The sequence below is a fragment of the Dufourea novaeangliae genome, unplaced genomic scaffold (assembly GCF_001272555.1).
Source record: "Dufourea novaeangliae isolate 0120121106 unplaced genomic scaffold, ASM127255v1 scaffold228, whole genome shotgun sequence".
Taxonomy (NCBI): Eukaryota; Metazoa; Arthropoda; class Insecta; order Hymenoptera; family Halictidae; genus Dufourea; species Dufourea novaeangliae.
In genome coordinates, this window is record NW_015374150.1 from 4,390,604 (window position 1) to 4,406,512 (window position 15,909).

Below are 15,909 nucleotides of genomic sequence, written 5' to 3' on the forward strand. Positions count from 1 at the left end.
GTTTTCATTCGAGCAACTGTACATACGTTCCGAACTACGCATATATGTATACATAAAAACCCAGGTACACACTGAGTACGAAATAGCGAGTAATGGAAACGCGTAGGATACAAGGTATTGCATGTACACTTAAATAGAGTAGCGACGAAAATGTTGCGTAGCTGTAAAAAAAAAAACTAAGGTACTGGAAATGCTTTACACTTGACTTATCATGAGAACCAGAGAGATAAACGATTTAATAAATTACTGTATTTTACAAGGAAATGTTTGCAACGATTGTACTACCACATGTGCAAGCACATTCTCTTTAAACGAAAACAAATTCGAAAAAGAAGGGTATGAATGGGAACGCCTGCGCGACAAAACGGCGGCTCGTCTGGTTAAGTTCACCAGCGATTTTCCATTCTCAGTCGTCGATAGAAAAGGCCGGCGTGCCGGATGTGTTTCGTTTAATGTTCAACGCCTCGCGTAATCCTGCTTTTCCGACGTGCACATATCATCGGGAACTTTGGTTTTCGCAACGAAAAATTCGACAACCCCCCGACTCTTCTCTTTACTTTTCATCGTTGACAAGAGTAAAGAAGACACGCGTGGAAAATATTTCGAAGTACAAGTTTCGAGCTTCTTGGAAATGGATGGAATGGAATTCGTTTCATTCGCGAACTACTGTTCAGGAAAAAAATTCCAACGGTGAATCGACTGGTATCGGATTCCAGTTTGATTTTTTCGCCAATTCTTGGATAGTGTGAAAAGAACTTGAGTTAGTGATCTTTCTCTTTCGTTGTTCTTCCGCGTTCTTCTTCATTTCCTTTCTTTTTCGGTGGAAAAAGGAAGAGGAACACTGGAAAGGGGGCGGTCGGCCACTACGGAGATTTCAACAGGTGGCCCCGAAAAACGAATTCAGTGCACGCGGCGCGTTATACAGTTTTCTCGACGATTGATTCTCAAGACCAGTTGCCGCTTGTGCACACCTAGTGGACGCGTATATGTACATATATCAACCACACGATCTGTGAGGTACCGAGAAACGTGGAAACGAAATACGTATCGAACAATCGAGAAAAAGAAAGAAAAGAAAGAAGATACTTCGACGAATTCATCGATGCCGTTTCCTAATGAAAAAGACCGATAAAGTCGATCGCGTGGCGGATAGAAGTCCACACGACCCACGTGTGTCCAGTTCTATTTTTGGAATATGTTTTTCACTGGTTAACCTCGAGAAACAGCCGATTTTCCTATTTTTAAGAGGGCTCTCGTTCGATTCGATGAAACCGCGGCAGAAGATGTTTTGCTGGTGAAAGGAAACGAACCGTACAGTCGATGGGGGGACAAGATTTATATTTCCTCCCGCCGTGGATTTTCGGGGTGTAATCATTTGTGGTCCTCGAATTGCATTACTCGAGAATGATAGTACCGCCCGTAACAGAATAAATATCATTGTGTAGTCTGTCACCGACGAACCATGCACACCTCGAAGAACGGACAGGGGATAATTTTAGATGGAGGAAACGCCGAAAGCGGATACCAAGATTGAAACAGACCGATCACCGGACGAAAAGTCGCGGAAAAAAGTATGAACACGACGGCACCGGGAAACTGGAACGATAATTCGAGTCGTTCGACAACGGATACAGACGTGATCACTAACGGTACGGTGCAGTTGATATTCTCTGTGCTGTACGTGAGCATCTTTGTGCTGGGTGTATTCGGTAACGCGCTGGTGTGTTTTGTCGTCGTGCGAAACCGTCAGATGCAGAACGTGACGAACCTGTTTATCACGAATCTGGCGATTAGCGACGTGTTGCTTTGCGTGTTGGCGGTCCCGTTCACGCCGCTCTACACGTTTCTCGGTGGTTGGATATTTGGGAAGACCCTCTGCCATTTGGTGCCGTACGCCCAAGGTGTCAGCGTGTACACGAGCACGTTGACGCTGATGAGCATCGCGATCGACCGATTCATGGTGATCATACACCCGTTCCGTCCACGTATGAAGATCGAGGTCTGCCTGACCGTGATCTTCGGTATATGGACAGTGGCATTGTTGGTCACTCTACCGTATGGGCTTTACATGCATCTGGAGGAACCGTACACCTATTGCGAGGAGCATTGGCCGAGCGAACAGTTTCGAAAGATCTTCAGTTCGGTCACGTCGATACTGCAATTCGCGTTGCCGTTCAACGTGATCGCGTTCTGTTACACACGCGTCTCGATCAAGCTGAGCGATCGGGCCAGATCGAAACCCGGCACCAAGTCGAACAAGAGGGAGGAAGCCGATCGAGAGAGAAAGAAACGAACGAATCGGATGTTGATAGCCATGGTCACGATATTCGGTGTATCCTGGCTGCCGCTGAACATCGTGAACGTCGTCGACGATTTTTACCCGCCTGCGAACGATTGGACCTACTACAGACTATGTTTCTTCATGACGCATTGTCTCGCCATGAGTAGCACCTGTTACAATCCGTTTCTTTACGCTTGGCTCAACGATAACTTTCGCAAAGAGTTCAAGCAAGTACGAACTTACCATTCTCGGACTACCGACTACACATATATACACGCTTTCGATAGAATCGTTTCTGCAACTTCCATTTTCACGAATTTCCTGTTCTGATTTCTTCCTGAAAACAAAGAACGATTAAGAAGATTTTGCTAACCCCCGAGAAACAAATAACCGCGAGCATGCATGTACATACACTACTGTCTATAGTCTATAAGTATCCGGACACTTAATATGACGGTGGAAATCTGTGAATAGTCTACGAATATACGTATCTCCTTTTATTAATTTTCGTTATTTTGTTATTAACACATTATTGGCGCGAAAAATAATAGCGTTCGTTTATAGACGGTAGTGTATGTACATGTATGCGTACAAGTGTTCCTCGAATACTGTCGTGAAATTCGTATCGTTGTGTGTTTCTTTCCATGATTTTTTTTATTGCTAAAGGACAATTCTCTTCGACGAAACGATTGAATTTCAACGAGAGAAAAAGAAAACGTACTTCGCATCGACTTCACCTTCTCTCAATTAATTTCAAGGTACTTCCATTTTTTCCGAGAACCGTCGACGACCACGGTCCAACGAGTACCGAAGGATTTCGAAACGATAAACCGTGCAGCAACGGTAACAACACCCTCCAAGACTCGTTGCTGCCGAGTCAAGCTCAGATTAGAGTTGCAAATCTCGAGAGCTGCGAATTGATCGTTCTCGAAACGACCGCTACCAACGCGTCTCGAGAACTCGAGGACTCTGTGACACGACGCTGAATCCCATTTAACGCTATCTCCTGGTGAGCGGAACTTTCTTTCTTTTGCCTCCTTAGTTTATACTTCTGATTCTATTCTTTCCGAACATCTCGTATACAGGGGCCTTCATTCGTTTTCCTTTTACGTAGGACGTATACGTAGATGCGAAATAACCGAGGTGAAACGTGTCGAGGAACAATGACGACGACGACGACTTCGACCACGGGCACGATCATAGGACCAGAAGATTAATGTAAATGCGGGCTACGTCGTATCTACGGTACATGTTCCCTGCTGAAATACCTTTTTCTCTTATCGATTCGCGTGTGAACCGCCGTAACGATGTCCGTTCTCGAGATCGATTACGTTATCTGGCTTAGTCGACGGGGTTTCGATGGAGGGTACACAGGAGAAACAGAGATTGCGCGGTCGCCAACAAATTGTGGATCTACTTTAGCTTCGAGCGTAATGCATCGGCACGCTAATGGATTTTCGTGTAAACACCATCCGAAACTATGCACGAATTAATACGTGTACCTATTTTGAATGACGAGAATTATGACCCCCGTGACACCGGAGAAACTGCAATTCGACTGCGTGCGTTCGAAACACGATATGATCGATTCCGAAACTCGATAGAATTGTCCTGATTCAACCGACACGAACGTTGATTGTCAAATGCGCGTTTCATTAACGATAATTTGTTTGGAATCGATCAGATACGCGAGGTGTAAATGGTAAAAGCGGTAAAACTCGAGATACCATTCAATTATTAAAAAAACAAAAATGCTTTTCTATTATACTCACGAACAGATAGAATTAGTTTGGAATGTAGAGCAAACGGTGGATCTCAACACGATTTCACGTTAGGTTTTTACTCTAAGCAAAGAAGGAAATTTCATGTAAAAAAAGACCAGCTCATTAGATGATAGCACTTACGTTAAGCGCTACTGTATGAGAAGAAAGTCTAACTTTAAGATAAAATGTTGTTGGTGTAGTTTGAATTGCGATCGACTGTTCGTAACGTGACGCATCCCCCTGCCCTGTAGCCCGGGGTGCTTCCATCGACACCGAGAACACATACACACACACACATAGTCCTCTGTCCATTATCGTCTGTTATCTTCCGCTATCGTCGTTTGCACTTTTGTGCTGTTGCTTCGCGACCCATCCTAAAACTGCTTCCTCTACCTTTCAACCGTTACGTCGCTGTTCCCCTCTTGTTCCAGCATGGCTAACAAATAGAACGCGTTGTATTATAGGCGCGCTGCTTATCAAGAGAACACGTTTACACGTTATGCGATAGTCAAATTGAATGGAGATAAAAGTTTGTAAAAGATAAAACGACAAGTGCGTGTATACATATAGTTTCCTCTCAACAACTACATATGTACTTTGGTGTCCGTCGTGTTACACCATGAAAAGGGCGAGTTGGTACTTCTGATCACGCAGATTTCGGCCACGTTTGTCTCCATAATCGTGCGGTGAACCCTTGAAATTGTTGATCGAACAAATCGAACTTACACAATATTGCAAACAGTTACATGAAAATCGGTTTATCGATATAAGCTAACAACAACGGCCCAATTCGAATCCTGAACCACTGTCGAGTACGACCGCGTCTCCCCTTTCGTTCAGCTCCGATTTCAATTCTACAATAACTCCTCATTATCCTGGCAAATGATTGCGGTAACCCGAGTCCACCTCCTCTTGTGAAACGACGCCTGTCGAGAGACAGATGGGCAAGCGGGACAAGGAATGGGATACTGATTGGAACAGAGGGAGAGGAGAAATGAACCGGAGATTTATCGATTTCATTAGAAAAAACAGACATTATCGAATTTATAAGGATTTCCTTTCTTCGTTCGATTTCCTACTCCCATGCGAGATTCCCTACGTAGAATAAAAGTAGTCCGCTCTAAAAACATTTCCGTACTTTTTATTAACATTTTTACACATTTTAATAGTTACATCGCGATTCGAGGCTCGTGTTTGTTTTTATACAAAGGTAAATACAATAAGTAAACAGCAATGAATACGATCGTGTGTCAATCGCACGCGATGTAGTCCCCTTGAAATATTTGAAATTTGGCAAACGATAACAATTCATCATCATGTTCCGTTCATCTGCATACATTTATACGCATTCGTGCGCCGCCCCTCCGTTTCTCGTGTACTCGTACGTGTATCCGTTATTACCGTACGACAGACTTGTGTAATGTCCGAAACAACCAATATCCAATGGCATTACTGTTCACGCGTAATACGTATACACGCAATTGATTGTGCATTTGTTGCCACGACGTGTCCAAAGTACTCGTTCAACAACCACTCTTCAGAGTGTCGATTTTCTACGCTGTCATCTCTTAGCTTCGAGCTATTAAGTTGCAAGCGGTAGGTTAATGCCAAAGGAAATATTCTTTAGTATGTACGCGACATCCAAAATAAAAAATCTTACATGGTGGCACAGCAGAAAACATTATTCGATGTAGACGGTACTGTCGAATAGAAATGCCTTGTGCGTAGACAACCGATAATCTCTCTTTCTTTCTTTCTCTCTCTCTCTCTCCTCCCCCCTCTTTCTCTATCTATTTATTTTTTTCTCTGGCATTAACATTGCGCATTCCTCGATATTTCGGAATACAGAAGATTCCCTGTTTCTCTTTTTCCCATTCTCTCTCTGTTTGTTGAACGTTCTAATGATTGAAATGTTTATTGACATAAATATGCAGACAAATTTCATCTGAGCCACAATTTTAATCGAAGTGCATCCACACCGTTCAAATAATACCGAAATAATCGTTTGTCGCGCACAAAGCCTAGATTCTCGTATAAACGTAGCGCCGGTCGATTAGTGATCTCTGTTTCCAAGACTACCTCGTCAGCGTTATCTTCCATCATAGCTTGTATCGCTCTCCTTACCAAATTCGATCCAACTTTCCGCTTACGATATTTCACGTCAACAGCTAACATAGCAATGTATCCACGTTTTATCACCTTTCTGTGGATATCCAACTTGCAAACAATGGCACCAATACATTTGTCTTCGTGCATCGCCTTGACGAACAGAAAGAGTTTTTTTTTGTAAATTCTATGCCTGCAAGATAAAGTAATCCAACGAAAGCTGCGTAAAACTTTTTACGTTTTCTCGTTGTATTTTTTTTATCGCTGAGTCGGAAATTCGGTTTCTTTCTGTTTCAAAATTTCTTATGTACAATCGCGAAGAAACAAGAATGCGAACGAATTACCTTAGGAAAATAAATGCGAGAAACACATTTTCATTCTAACATTCTTTGAACGTATTTAGTATTTGTTTAGGTATACATACCAGGAAACATAATTTCGGCCAATTATGAATGAAATATCTGTACGTGTAAATGGAGTAAGGTTCGCTCAGATCCTTTTGTATTAAGTGCATAATGTCAGGCATTTGTAATTCACTTGTGTAGCTAATGTACTGAATGTTGTCGTCGCTATTTTCCTGAGACAATGTTTTTGCTTCATCTAAATACACATGAACAGAATACTATCAGCATAAATTGGTAAGAATATTATTGGTATTGTATAAATGTGTAGATCACATAAATTTAATTGATATGATTATATGTTATGATTTTGCTAGTCTTTTTTTCCACAAGCTTTAGAATTAATTACCTCTAGTAAAGCAACAACATTTAAATATACATTTCTCATACCGTGCTGATTTAAATGACCTTGCCGAGGTATTCCATTTGTACGTGGTTCTTCGTAGACATCACTCGTTGTCAGACTAAGTCGAGATTTAATGTCTAAATTAGTGATATCTGTGACGGAACTTTCCGTTCCATCTACGGTATTACTTGACTCCACTTCCGATTGAGCTGTATCTGTCACATTTTCCATCTTAACGTTTTCCATTTTTCAGATTTTTCTTAGATTTTCAATGCCCGAACACCACTTCCTAAGCTAGTATGTACAGAGTGCCTCGATTGTATTGTATTCAACTTTTTACCAAACGTACTGATGTACCATCAAAGTTTTTCGATACGGTACAAAATTTTCAATCGAATTTCCATAATTACAGTAGATTAAATGATCCACTGATACTATTTCTACTTCAAAATCCGGATATCCGACGTAAACCGTGCAACAACGGCCACCATATTGAATTTTCTGTGATAACAGCTAGCAGCGAAGCATAAACAATGAATTTATAAGACGCAACAGTGCATTGTTTAGTTTGTCTACAAGAAACGAGAATCTGCTAAACGAATTGATAACAATTTAATGATACACACAGAGAGGAAATCTCTGATACACAATATGTATATATAGCCTGGTATGTATAGCCTTCAGTTTATCTTTAATGTCCAAATAAACTTATTTCTTACAAATTTGTAAGTCGCATACATTATATGCATGTTGAAATGAGAACTTTCTCTTATTCGTCTTATCGTCGTAATATTCAATGACAGGAAATGTATTCCGAAAATACAGTAAAAATGCTCAACTTCCAATTAAATATTTTCTTTGTAGTGTCAAATTGTCTATGGCATTGTCTTAAATCGATACTATAACATAGTTGTATAATGTGTACAGCAACAACTATTGATTGACAACAGTGCACTAATGTTGCACATCCAACAATTGTGAGGCATTTTCCATTACATAGCATTTAAACTTTTTATATGTACACAAGTATGAATGTGACCAAATAGACCTATAGTACCCTCTATGGAATCCACCTAAACTACAAGCCAATTAGTTCATCCTCTTTCTACCGTTAGATGGTAAACATGGTTGCTGTTCCTTGTTACAAGAGGGCGGTTGTGTTTCCTTGGAATACCGGAAGTAGAGAGAACTCGTACTAGTATTTCGTAGTTTGAAGTCTCTTTTGGACCTAGGCAAGATGGGTGAGACATTTAATTTCATACACTTAATGTTTTCATCGCTTTCAATCCATATTTTCCGTTTGAGAAATATTAATAAGTAACTATTGGTAGTTCATAAATATGTTTGCTTCTTTAATTGATGTATATATTACGTGGATAATGGTAACATAAGAACCTAAAAATGTATTTGTATCAGCTTCAACCAACGTCTCGTTATTTCTTTCTACAATGTCTTATGTGTTATTGTTTTCACTTTTGTTGTACATTTATTGTAATTTTATCAAACTTTCATGTACCATGTGTGTGTGAAACATTCTGTGAAAGGAGTTTTGTTGAAAACAATTAGAGATAGATCGTATTCAAACAAAATGTTAACCTTTTTCTTTACACGTAACATTTGTAAATTGTCTAATTTGATAAAAAACAGGTATTTCTCGCGATCATTGGCATAAAAGACGAGCAACTGGTGGTAAAAGGAAGCCCATCCGGAAGAAGAGGAAGTTTGAGTTAGGGCGTCCAGCTGCAAATACTAAACTTGGAGCTCAACGTATTCATACGGTATTATTGTAAAGTATTCTAACATATTCGAGACCAATGATCAAGCATATATAGATCGTGCAACATCTGCTCTGTAGGTCAAAATAGATCCAGGCATGTGTGGCTGAGGACTAAATACATACAAAATAGAGACCTTTGGTTTTCGGGGGTAGTTTTTTTATAATACATCGGTCTTGAATGTGTTAAACAAAAATTTCATTTCTTGAAGATAAAATGATGAATACCTTTACCTACTCAGATTTATGTGTTGACCTAAATCTCACAGCGTACTGAAGAAAACTCAAAATCACTTAATATTTATTGTTGAAAGCAATTGTATCATTTATAGATATTTCTTGTCCTTTTCTCAAACTAGGTGCGCACTCGAGGTGGTAACAAAAAATACAGAGCACTTCGTCTAGATACTGGAAACTTTTCATGGGGTTCCGAATGTGCTACAAAAAAAACACGTATTATCGATGTTGTTTACAATGCATCAAACAATGAGTTGGTGAGGACAAAGACTTTAGTGAAGAATGCAATTGTGACAATTGATGCAACACCTTTTAGGCAGTGGTATGAAAGCCATTATGTTTTACCACTGGGCCGAAAACGAGGCGCGAAATTAGTGAGTGTCTACTTTTCTTCCTTAGAATATTTATGCATAGAATATTTCAATGAAACAAATGTACACAGACTGAAGCAGAAGAAGAGGTTTTAAATAAAAAACGCTCTAAGAAAATTGAAGCTAAATATAAAGCAAGACAGCGATTTGCCAAAGTGGAACCTGCTTTAGAAGAACAGTTTGCAACAGGACGTGTACTTGGTAGGCAATGCTTTGTATTTACTAAACTATATATAATTTGTACAGGAATCTGCAGAACATGCAACATACTGTGTCATTCATTGCTATTTATTTAATGCTGAGAACCTTAAGTCCTCATTTAACTGTTTATTATGTGATATTTTCTTAAGGTTATACATATATAGTGCATACATTTATAACATCATTGTTGCAACATATTGCATGGATAAGGTGTAAAGAGTCAAAAACATTAATGTCAATATGAAATGATGAAAATTAAATTTTCAGCCTGTATAGCAAGTAGACCAGGACAGTGTGGTCGTGCGGACGGTTACATCCTCGAAGGAAAGGAACTTGAATTTTACATGAGAAAGATTAAGAGCAAAAAAGCTAAATAATCATGTACCTATGAGCTGCGAATAAAGTAATTTGTATGAAACAGAAGCTAACTGTAAGTTTATAACCGACAGTGGTACGTTGACTGACATTTCGTACATGTTTTAAAGTTCTTGTACGGGTAAACATGTTAAATACAAATTTACATCGTTCTTCGTTCAATGCGCATTTTGCACGCAACAAATAAATAGAAAAAAAATATTTGTTGAGTAAATTCCTACTGTATATTAATTAAGAATACTTTGTTTTGATACAATATGAATGTAACAACATCGAGTACGTATACAGAATAATACATGAAAATAGTTTTTCACTTTTCGCTATATATATATATATATATCAGTTCAGAAACGTTGTTCGTTTTAACGATCCTTTCAGTAGAACGGATGAGAAAAAAAAAGTATATATAATAATTTGTCTAAGGTAACTTCTAATTCTTTTCGAGTTTGGTGTAGGATAAGAACGGATTCTGATATTTATCTTATTCAGTTTGCTATACAATACGACACGTAGCCTGCCAGCAGGACTATTCACTATTGCATATTGACACTGTAATCGATATACAGACTCTGTGAATAAATATTCTTTATTTTTTTTTTGTCGATTGTGTTTTTACATTACAAAAACTGTTGTATAAAGTACTACTTTGCGGAACGTTATAATGACAACACTTACATGTAAACATAAGACGTAAGGGCAATGGAATAAAAGTTAGATATTAGGATATTAAGAAAAAAAGTTCATGGATGAAAGATGTGGCCACGTTTCCAAAGAGACTTACACGTATACGCTCTAGGCCTTCCATATGTTCGGCGGTACATGTTGAGTATTTATCATAAGCCGTGGCATTACTTGCTGCTGATTCGAATTTGCAGCAGAACTGGTAACAATAGTAGTAAACGAAGGTTTTTGAGCGCATGTTCTCATATGCATCGGCCAATGGGCCTGTTGACAGGGATAATCACAATACGCCGTATTCCAGCAACAATAAAACAATGCTTCTCGACCACATGTAGCGCACCACTGTTTGCGTTTAATTTCTTCGATGCATCGTAGTTTCTCTTCTTCGGCTTCTCTGCGAGTTTCTTCGATAGCCCGTAACCTTTCGGCTTCTAAACTTGCCTTCATTTCCCTTAAGATGCGATCTATAACAGTAAATATTCACAAATGTAACAAACGAAACAGTAATATAAGTAAATGAAGCGGAGCACAGCACAGGAAAGAATGCGGATGACATACCAGTGTTGTGTTTCAATTCGGCTAGTTGTTGTTGATGCTGCCATCTCATACGTTCTATTTGTAATCGTAGGAAATGAACTGTTGCCTGATGGTTCTCGGACGAAGCACTCTCGCAATTCTGATTCTCTCGAGCTGCTTCTTTATATGCCTCCTCCATTAACTGTGCCATTTTCCTGGCCAAATCTTGTGCACTGTTATAGAGACGAGCACTAACGGGTCCAGCTTCCGGAGGGAGCATTTGATACTCTGCACCATTTTCCGTCTGATGAACAGGAATATAAACCATGGAATCCATTGAATTTGACAATAAACTCGTCGTTGAATGTGGAATAAGCTGTGGACAAGCGCGATTCTTATTAGGAAACGATTTCCTGGCTTTGCTCTCTTTCTTCTGATGTGAGGTTTGTGCAGTATCTCTTTGACTCCCGTGATTCGTCACGACATCGTCGGTTTTCTCTTTCTCAGTCGTAGATAAATTACTAAGGGACTTTTTAGTGGTGGAATCGAGCGTACCATTGTTCATAACAAGGAGCAATGCAACAGATTGGTCAGTAGGACCCTGTTTAGATATTTCACCTGTCTCACTGACGTCAATTCGAGCCTTGTTGGTAACTGATGTTGCATCATTATTGCTAGATTGTTTCAAAGAATCTTTCGATGATGTTGCATCGATGTGTTTAACTAAAATCTGATTATGCTCGCTCGTAGAAGATTTCAAAGCTTTCTCAGCATTCACTTTATCGACCATTCTAGTTTTTGGCTTATACACTTTTGCTGTTACACTTTTTAAAGCTTTCAAATTATTTTTATGCAAAGAGTTTGACGGACCTTGATTCGCTTCCCCTTTATTAACGTTAACTTTTAGGAGAGAGGATTCCTTTTTCAACACTTGAACGTCATCCATCAGATGTTTACCCAAACCCGTAACACCTTGCTTCGGCAAGTTTTCCATTGATTTTTTATTATCGTTCAGCAGTTTTTGAGAATTATTGTTACGTTCCAGCATCAAAACGTTCGATTCCCTCGAATCGTTTCTCGGTGAGCTGATTTCGATTCTATCGTTTGTGTTTTGTACAACTTTACTTGTACTCGGTTGTGAATTTTCTTCGTTCTTCACTTTTGAACTGGATAAAGTATCCTTGTCAGTTTCCGTATTCTCCTCTTTTAACACTGACTCGCTTGAATCCATGAGAATGTTGGAACCATTGCTTGTATTTGAGATCAGTTCAACTTCGCTCGACTGATTGAGTTCCTGTACTTCAGGTAACTTGTCCTCGAGGTTTTTCTCTTCGGTACTCGTGTCTAAATCTGTCGATATCTTATTCTCGGTATCAGAGTTGTCAGTCTTCTCGGAATCACTTTGCGACTTTATTTTTCCAAGTGGTCGTTTCTTCAAAATCGGTTTCTTTTTAGGTGTCAAAAACTGTGATGATGTATAAATGTTGGAGTGTAGGGGGTCGTAATTTGGTAACATTAATTTAATTTGCATTGGATCATGTGGATTATATTGCACTTTAGGGGGTGCAAATTTAAACTGACCAAATACGAGTTCAAGTTTTCGGCAATGTCGAGTGATTTCTCGTACACACTCCTCCATGTCCAATTTCCTTTTGCGCGGTAATGGGACAGGCGGATCCTCGGAATATAAGTACAAATCTCGTGGCGGAACCCAAGCACGATCGTGTTCTCCGAAGAAACGTACGTCTACGAAACCTTGAGAATTTATCCGTGGCATAGCTTTTGCAGGCCAAAACGGGAATCCTTTTAATTTAGCCCATACTAGTGGATGCGGGCGACGACAAGGTTCGATAAACCATGACGGCTGTGGTCTTGGCAAGTTTCTTCCGTGGGCATAACAATCGGGGCAAGCTTCAATTTCAGACACTTCCTGACGTGCCAACTTAATCATCTGTTTCGCCGCGTTCGTTAATTTCGATGTATCGGTGTAAACGCCACCGCCTAAATAATTTCCATAATTAAGATCAGTTCTTAAAATGATGACTTTCTTGATTCAATTTAATTTACGATATACATTATGTAGTACGTACATGTATTAAACACAATACAATTATGTTGTATCCATTTAGCATCGGCCATGTATGCGTCCGTACTGCCGTACAACTTGGCACGCACGTTTGATTCCAAAAGGCTTAAATCCATTGGTTTCACCACGTAATCCAAATAATTTGGAGCTTCCGAAAGTTCGACCGGTTTCCAGAATGGTTCCGACTGTGACAAAGATGCTCAGCTATAATTGCACTGAACAAGAAAATATAAACGGAAATAAGAGGCTGATACGCACACCAGGGTACTCTTTCATTCTTTCAACCACGTGTTTCAATAATAAACATAACTGATCGACCGACAATTGTGCCATCGACGTGGAACGTGTTTCCGCATTTTCTGCTCGCAGAATAGCTGCGCATTCTCCGCATATCCAGTTCTGGATAGGCGTCGATTGTATCCCTATGCATTTACGATGCCATGATCGAGGACAAGCACTACAGTGGGCTTCTACGGATTCTTTGTGACAACGCCAACAGAACCTATCGTTTGTACTTTTTTTCTTTCGTTTACTCCTCACGCTGCTTTCCTCGGAGGACGAGTCAATTTCTTGAGCACTACAAAGTTAATTTCGTGATTTAACGCTTTACCTTAATGTACGACTGACTCAATACTGCATATGTTACTTTTATTCTCGATAAAAAAGTTTAATGAAGCAGCATCAATTTATCCAAAATACCTAGGGTTTACTTTCATTGAAATAAATGCAACAAATCATATTGAAAGAGACATATAATTCATTAGAGAGAAGTATTAAAACCGGTAATTGTTTACACTCACATCAAATTCCGTTTTCTTTTTAAATTATTTGCACTTCTGATTGCAGATGCTTCTTTCATATTGGTGTTCTTATTAATTCTAGGACCATTCCTCGATACAGAAATTGGTTCATCCAACTTCTCTGTATTGTGAATGTCTTCTACTTTAACAACATTATGTTTCACTTCTTCTTTATTGCTTTCCAGAATAATCACCTCCTCCTCATTTTCAATTTTCTTTGCATCACTGTCTATAGTTTCATTTTCATTTTTAATATTATCCATTGCATCTGTGCTTATAATTTCACTTTCTTCTTTGTTAAAGGCATCTGCAGAATTCTCCTGTTTGATCTGAGTGTTCAATGAATTGGAATTTTCTGTTTGCAACTGAGGTACAATTAGATTTTGTAGCTGCAATGAGTTTGTGAAAGTTCCTTCGACTTTTGAGAACATCATTTTCATTCATTGCACATGTCTACTTTCATATGTATTTAATTAGCATGTAAACAGAAAAAAAAAAGAAATTAGAAACAATATAAATGCAGGAAAATTTATGCATTACGGAGGGAAATATTTTGTATCATGATCAAATTTATAGTTAACCCTTGATTTTTATTGAATTACTTTAAAGAGGAATCAAATATAATGTTTAATAAGCAAATTATATAACAAAAGAGTCTGCATATATATTTTGTATAGAAGCGATAAAACTAAAAGAGGTAGAGTGTATCATTACAATGTACCAATGATTTTGAATTACAGAGTAACAGTACTGAAAAAATCTGTGCACACTAACTTTTCCTGAGTGGTATTCTTTTGTTGCATTGTGTGAAACATGACACTAAGTAATACGAACTATTTAAGAAGTTTTCAACGAATGAAACCAATGAATAATTTTACACAAAAATTGCTTTACTACTTTCTGATGGATGATAATATAGCATAGTATATGGTAACAGCAACTACACAACATTGTTTTGATCTGTATTCTGTAATTCAGTACTGTAATAAATACAGACAAAACAATTACCATCTATAGAGTTCATACATGAATCTGTGTTTTTAAACAGCAACAGTGATTTGAATGGTTTATAATTTCTAAAATTGTTCCTATAATTCGAATAAACCACTTTTGGTACAAATTCTAAACAACATGGATACATGGAAACATATCACTTACTAAGAGACAGCATTACATCAAAAAGCAAGAGCATTCCTTCCCCCTCTGACATGCCCGCCTTCCGACTGATGGTGCTTCCATCTCTTGATAATATTTCAAACTAATAAAACCACGTGGTACTTCGTATCCAAGCTATTGAAAACAGAAGTGGTTAATCTTTTTCGACAAGTTCTTGTATTTTTCTATTTTTATGCAAATACTTCTTTACGTACCCATTATATACCAACAATATTTAAACACAATTATCCTTCTATAATGATAACACTCTGATCTTCTTTCCATTTAAAAAGGTTAACTTTCAAACAAAAGATAAAGATATTTTTACTTCACATATCCTATGAAAAAACCTTTATAGCAATTCTGTTTAAGAATAATTTTATAAACAAAAAGTATCACAAAACAATACCTCTCACCATGACGTTCACTCCTTTTTGGTCTATGTATGTAGATTTAAACCGTTTTAAATATTTCCACCAATTTCCACTACTCTCATGTGTCTTTTCAATATAAACACAATAGAAATATGGATTAGTATCTTATGCTTGTATGACAACAAGTAGCGCATAGATGTTTAATAACAACACGGAATAAATAGAGAAAACCACAACAGAGAGTATTATTTTCGTATGTATGTAATATGTTAGGTTTAAAAGGTTATGCGAACGTTTGATAATGTGGTGACCTCTAGGCCTTTTAATATTAATTTAAAGAATGCGAAGTACTCACTAAACCTGTGCCCCGATAATATCGAATTATACACTTAAATGTCTTGTATTGATATTACATGATTATAACTGCTATATGTTCCGTTTT

General features: G+C 38.4%; 4 protein-coding genes across 5 annotated transcripts; 2 read left to right on the forward strand and 2 right to left on the reverse strand.

Annotated features, from left to right (window-relative positions):
- The first annotated feature begins 1,573 nt into the window (after window positions 1–1,573).
- LOC107191570 (prolactin-releasing peptide receptor-like) lies at window positions 1,574–3,400 on the forward strand. Its single transcript, XM_015580631.1, has 3 exons — window positions 1,574–2,512; window positions 3,040–3,290; window positions 3,367–3,400. Exons 1-2 carry the CDS (start codon window positions 1,574–1,576, stop codon window positions 3,265–3,267), a joined length of 1,167 nt encoding a protein of 388 aa, XP_015436117.1. The 3' UTR covers window positions 3,268–3,290; window positions 3,367–3,400.
- Window positions 3,401–5,174: 1,774 nt separating this feature from the next.
- LOC107191665 (N-alpha-acetyltransferase 30-like) lies at window positions 5,175–7,394 on the reverse strand. 2 transcript variants are annotated; one of them, XR_001516279.1, is made up of 4 exons: window positions 6,942–7,394; window positions 6,575–6,750; window positions 5,705–6,303; window positions 5,175–5,623 (listed from the first exon to the last, which is right to left on the reverse strand). XR_001516279.1 is itself a non-coding variant. In XM_015580762.1 (3 exons), exons 1-3 carry the CDS (start codon window positions 7,141–7,143, stop codon window positions 5,986–5,988), a joined length of 696 nt encoding a protein of 231 aa, XP_015436248.1. In that variant the 5' UTR covers window positions 7,144–7,394; the 3' UTR covers window positions 5,175–5,985. The 2 variants fall into 2 exon arrangements, 1 of the variants encoding a protein (XP_015436248.1); XM_015580762.1 differs by having other exon boundaries at window positions 5,175–6,303.
- Window positions 7,395–8,070: 676 nt separating this feature from the next.
- LOC107191626 (40S ribosomal protein S8) lies at window positions 8,071–9,903 on the forward strand. The gene is made up of 5 exons (XM_015580712.1): window positions 8,071–8,138; window positions 8,545–8,675; window positions 9,031–9,282; window positions 9,351–9,480; window positions 9,748–9,903. Exons 1-5 carry the CDS (start codon window positions 8,135–8,137, stop codon window positions 9,855–9,857), a joined length of 627 nt encoding a protein of 208 aa, XP_015436198.1. The 5' UTR covers window positions 8,071–8,134; the 3' UTR covers window positions 9,858–9,903.
- A 305-nt stretch (window positions 9,904–10,208) lies between these two features.
- Window positions 10,209–14,372, reverse strand: LOC107191571 (protein kinase C-binding protein 1). The gene is made up of 5 exons (XM_015580632.1): window positions 13,939–14,372; window positions 13,397–13,715; window positions 13,143–13,323; window positions 11,095–13,053; window positions 10,209–11,000 (listed from the first exon to the last, which is right to left on the reverse strand). The coding sequence occupies exons 1-5, from the start codon at window positions 14,370–14,372 to the stop codon at window positions 10,648–10,650; spliced, it is 3,246 nt and encodes a 1,081-aa protein (XP_015436118.1). The 3' UTR covers window positions 10,209–10,647.
- Between the last annotated feature and the right edge of the window lie 1,537 nt (window positions 14,373–15,909).

Bases quoted from the DNA above. Each gene is read 5' to 3' on its own strand.
- LOC107191570 (XM_015580631.1), top strand. From the start codon at position 1,574: ATGAACACGACGGCACCGGGAAACTGGAACGATAATTCGAGTCGTTCG. The intron at 2,513-3,039 runs GTACGAACTTAC...ATTAATTTCAAG, and splicing joins TTCGCAAAGAGTTCAAGCAA to GTACTTCCATTTTTTCCGAG.
- LOC107191665 (XM_015580762.1), bottom strand. From the start codon at position 7,143: ATGGAAAACGTTAAGATGGAAAATGTGACAGATACAGCTCAATCGGAA. The intron at 6,751-6,941 runs GTATGAGAAATG...ATGTGTATTTAG, and splicing joins AGGTCATTTAAATCAGCACG to ATGAAGCAAAAACATTGTCT. The intron at 6,304-6,574 runs GTATGTATACCT...CTGTTCGTCAAG, and splicing joins GGCCGAAATTATGTTTCCTG to GCGATGCACGAAGACAAATG.
- LOC107191626 (XM_015580712.1), top strand. The intron at 9,283-9,350 runs GTGAGTGTCTAC...AAATGTACACAG, and splicing joins GAAAACGAGGCGCGAAATTA to ACTGAAGCAGAAGAAGAGGT. The intron at 9,481-9,747 runs GTAGGCAATGCT...TTAAATTTTCAG, and splicing joins TGCAACAGGACGTGTACTTG to CCTGTATAGCAAGTAGACCA.
- LOC107191571 (XM_015580632.1), bottom strand. From the start codon at position 14,372: ATGATGTTCTCAAAAGTCGAAGGAACTTTCACAAACTCATTGCAGCTA. The intron at 13,324-13,396 runs GTGCGTATCAGC...TCTTTGTCACAG, and splicing joins GAATGAAAGAGTACCCTGGT to TCGGAACCATTCTGGAAACC. The intron at 11,001-11,094 runs GTATGTCATCCG...TTACTGTTATAG, and splicing joins CGAATTGAAACACAACACTG to ATCGCATCTTAAGGGAAATG.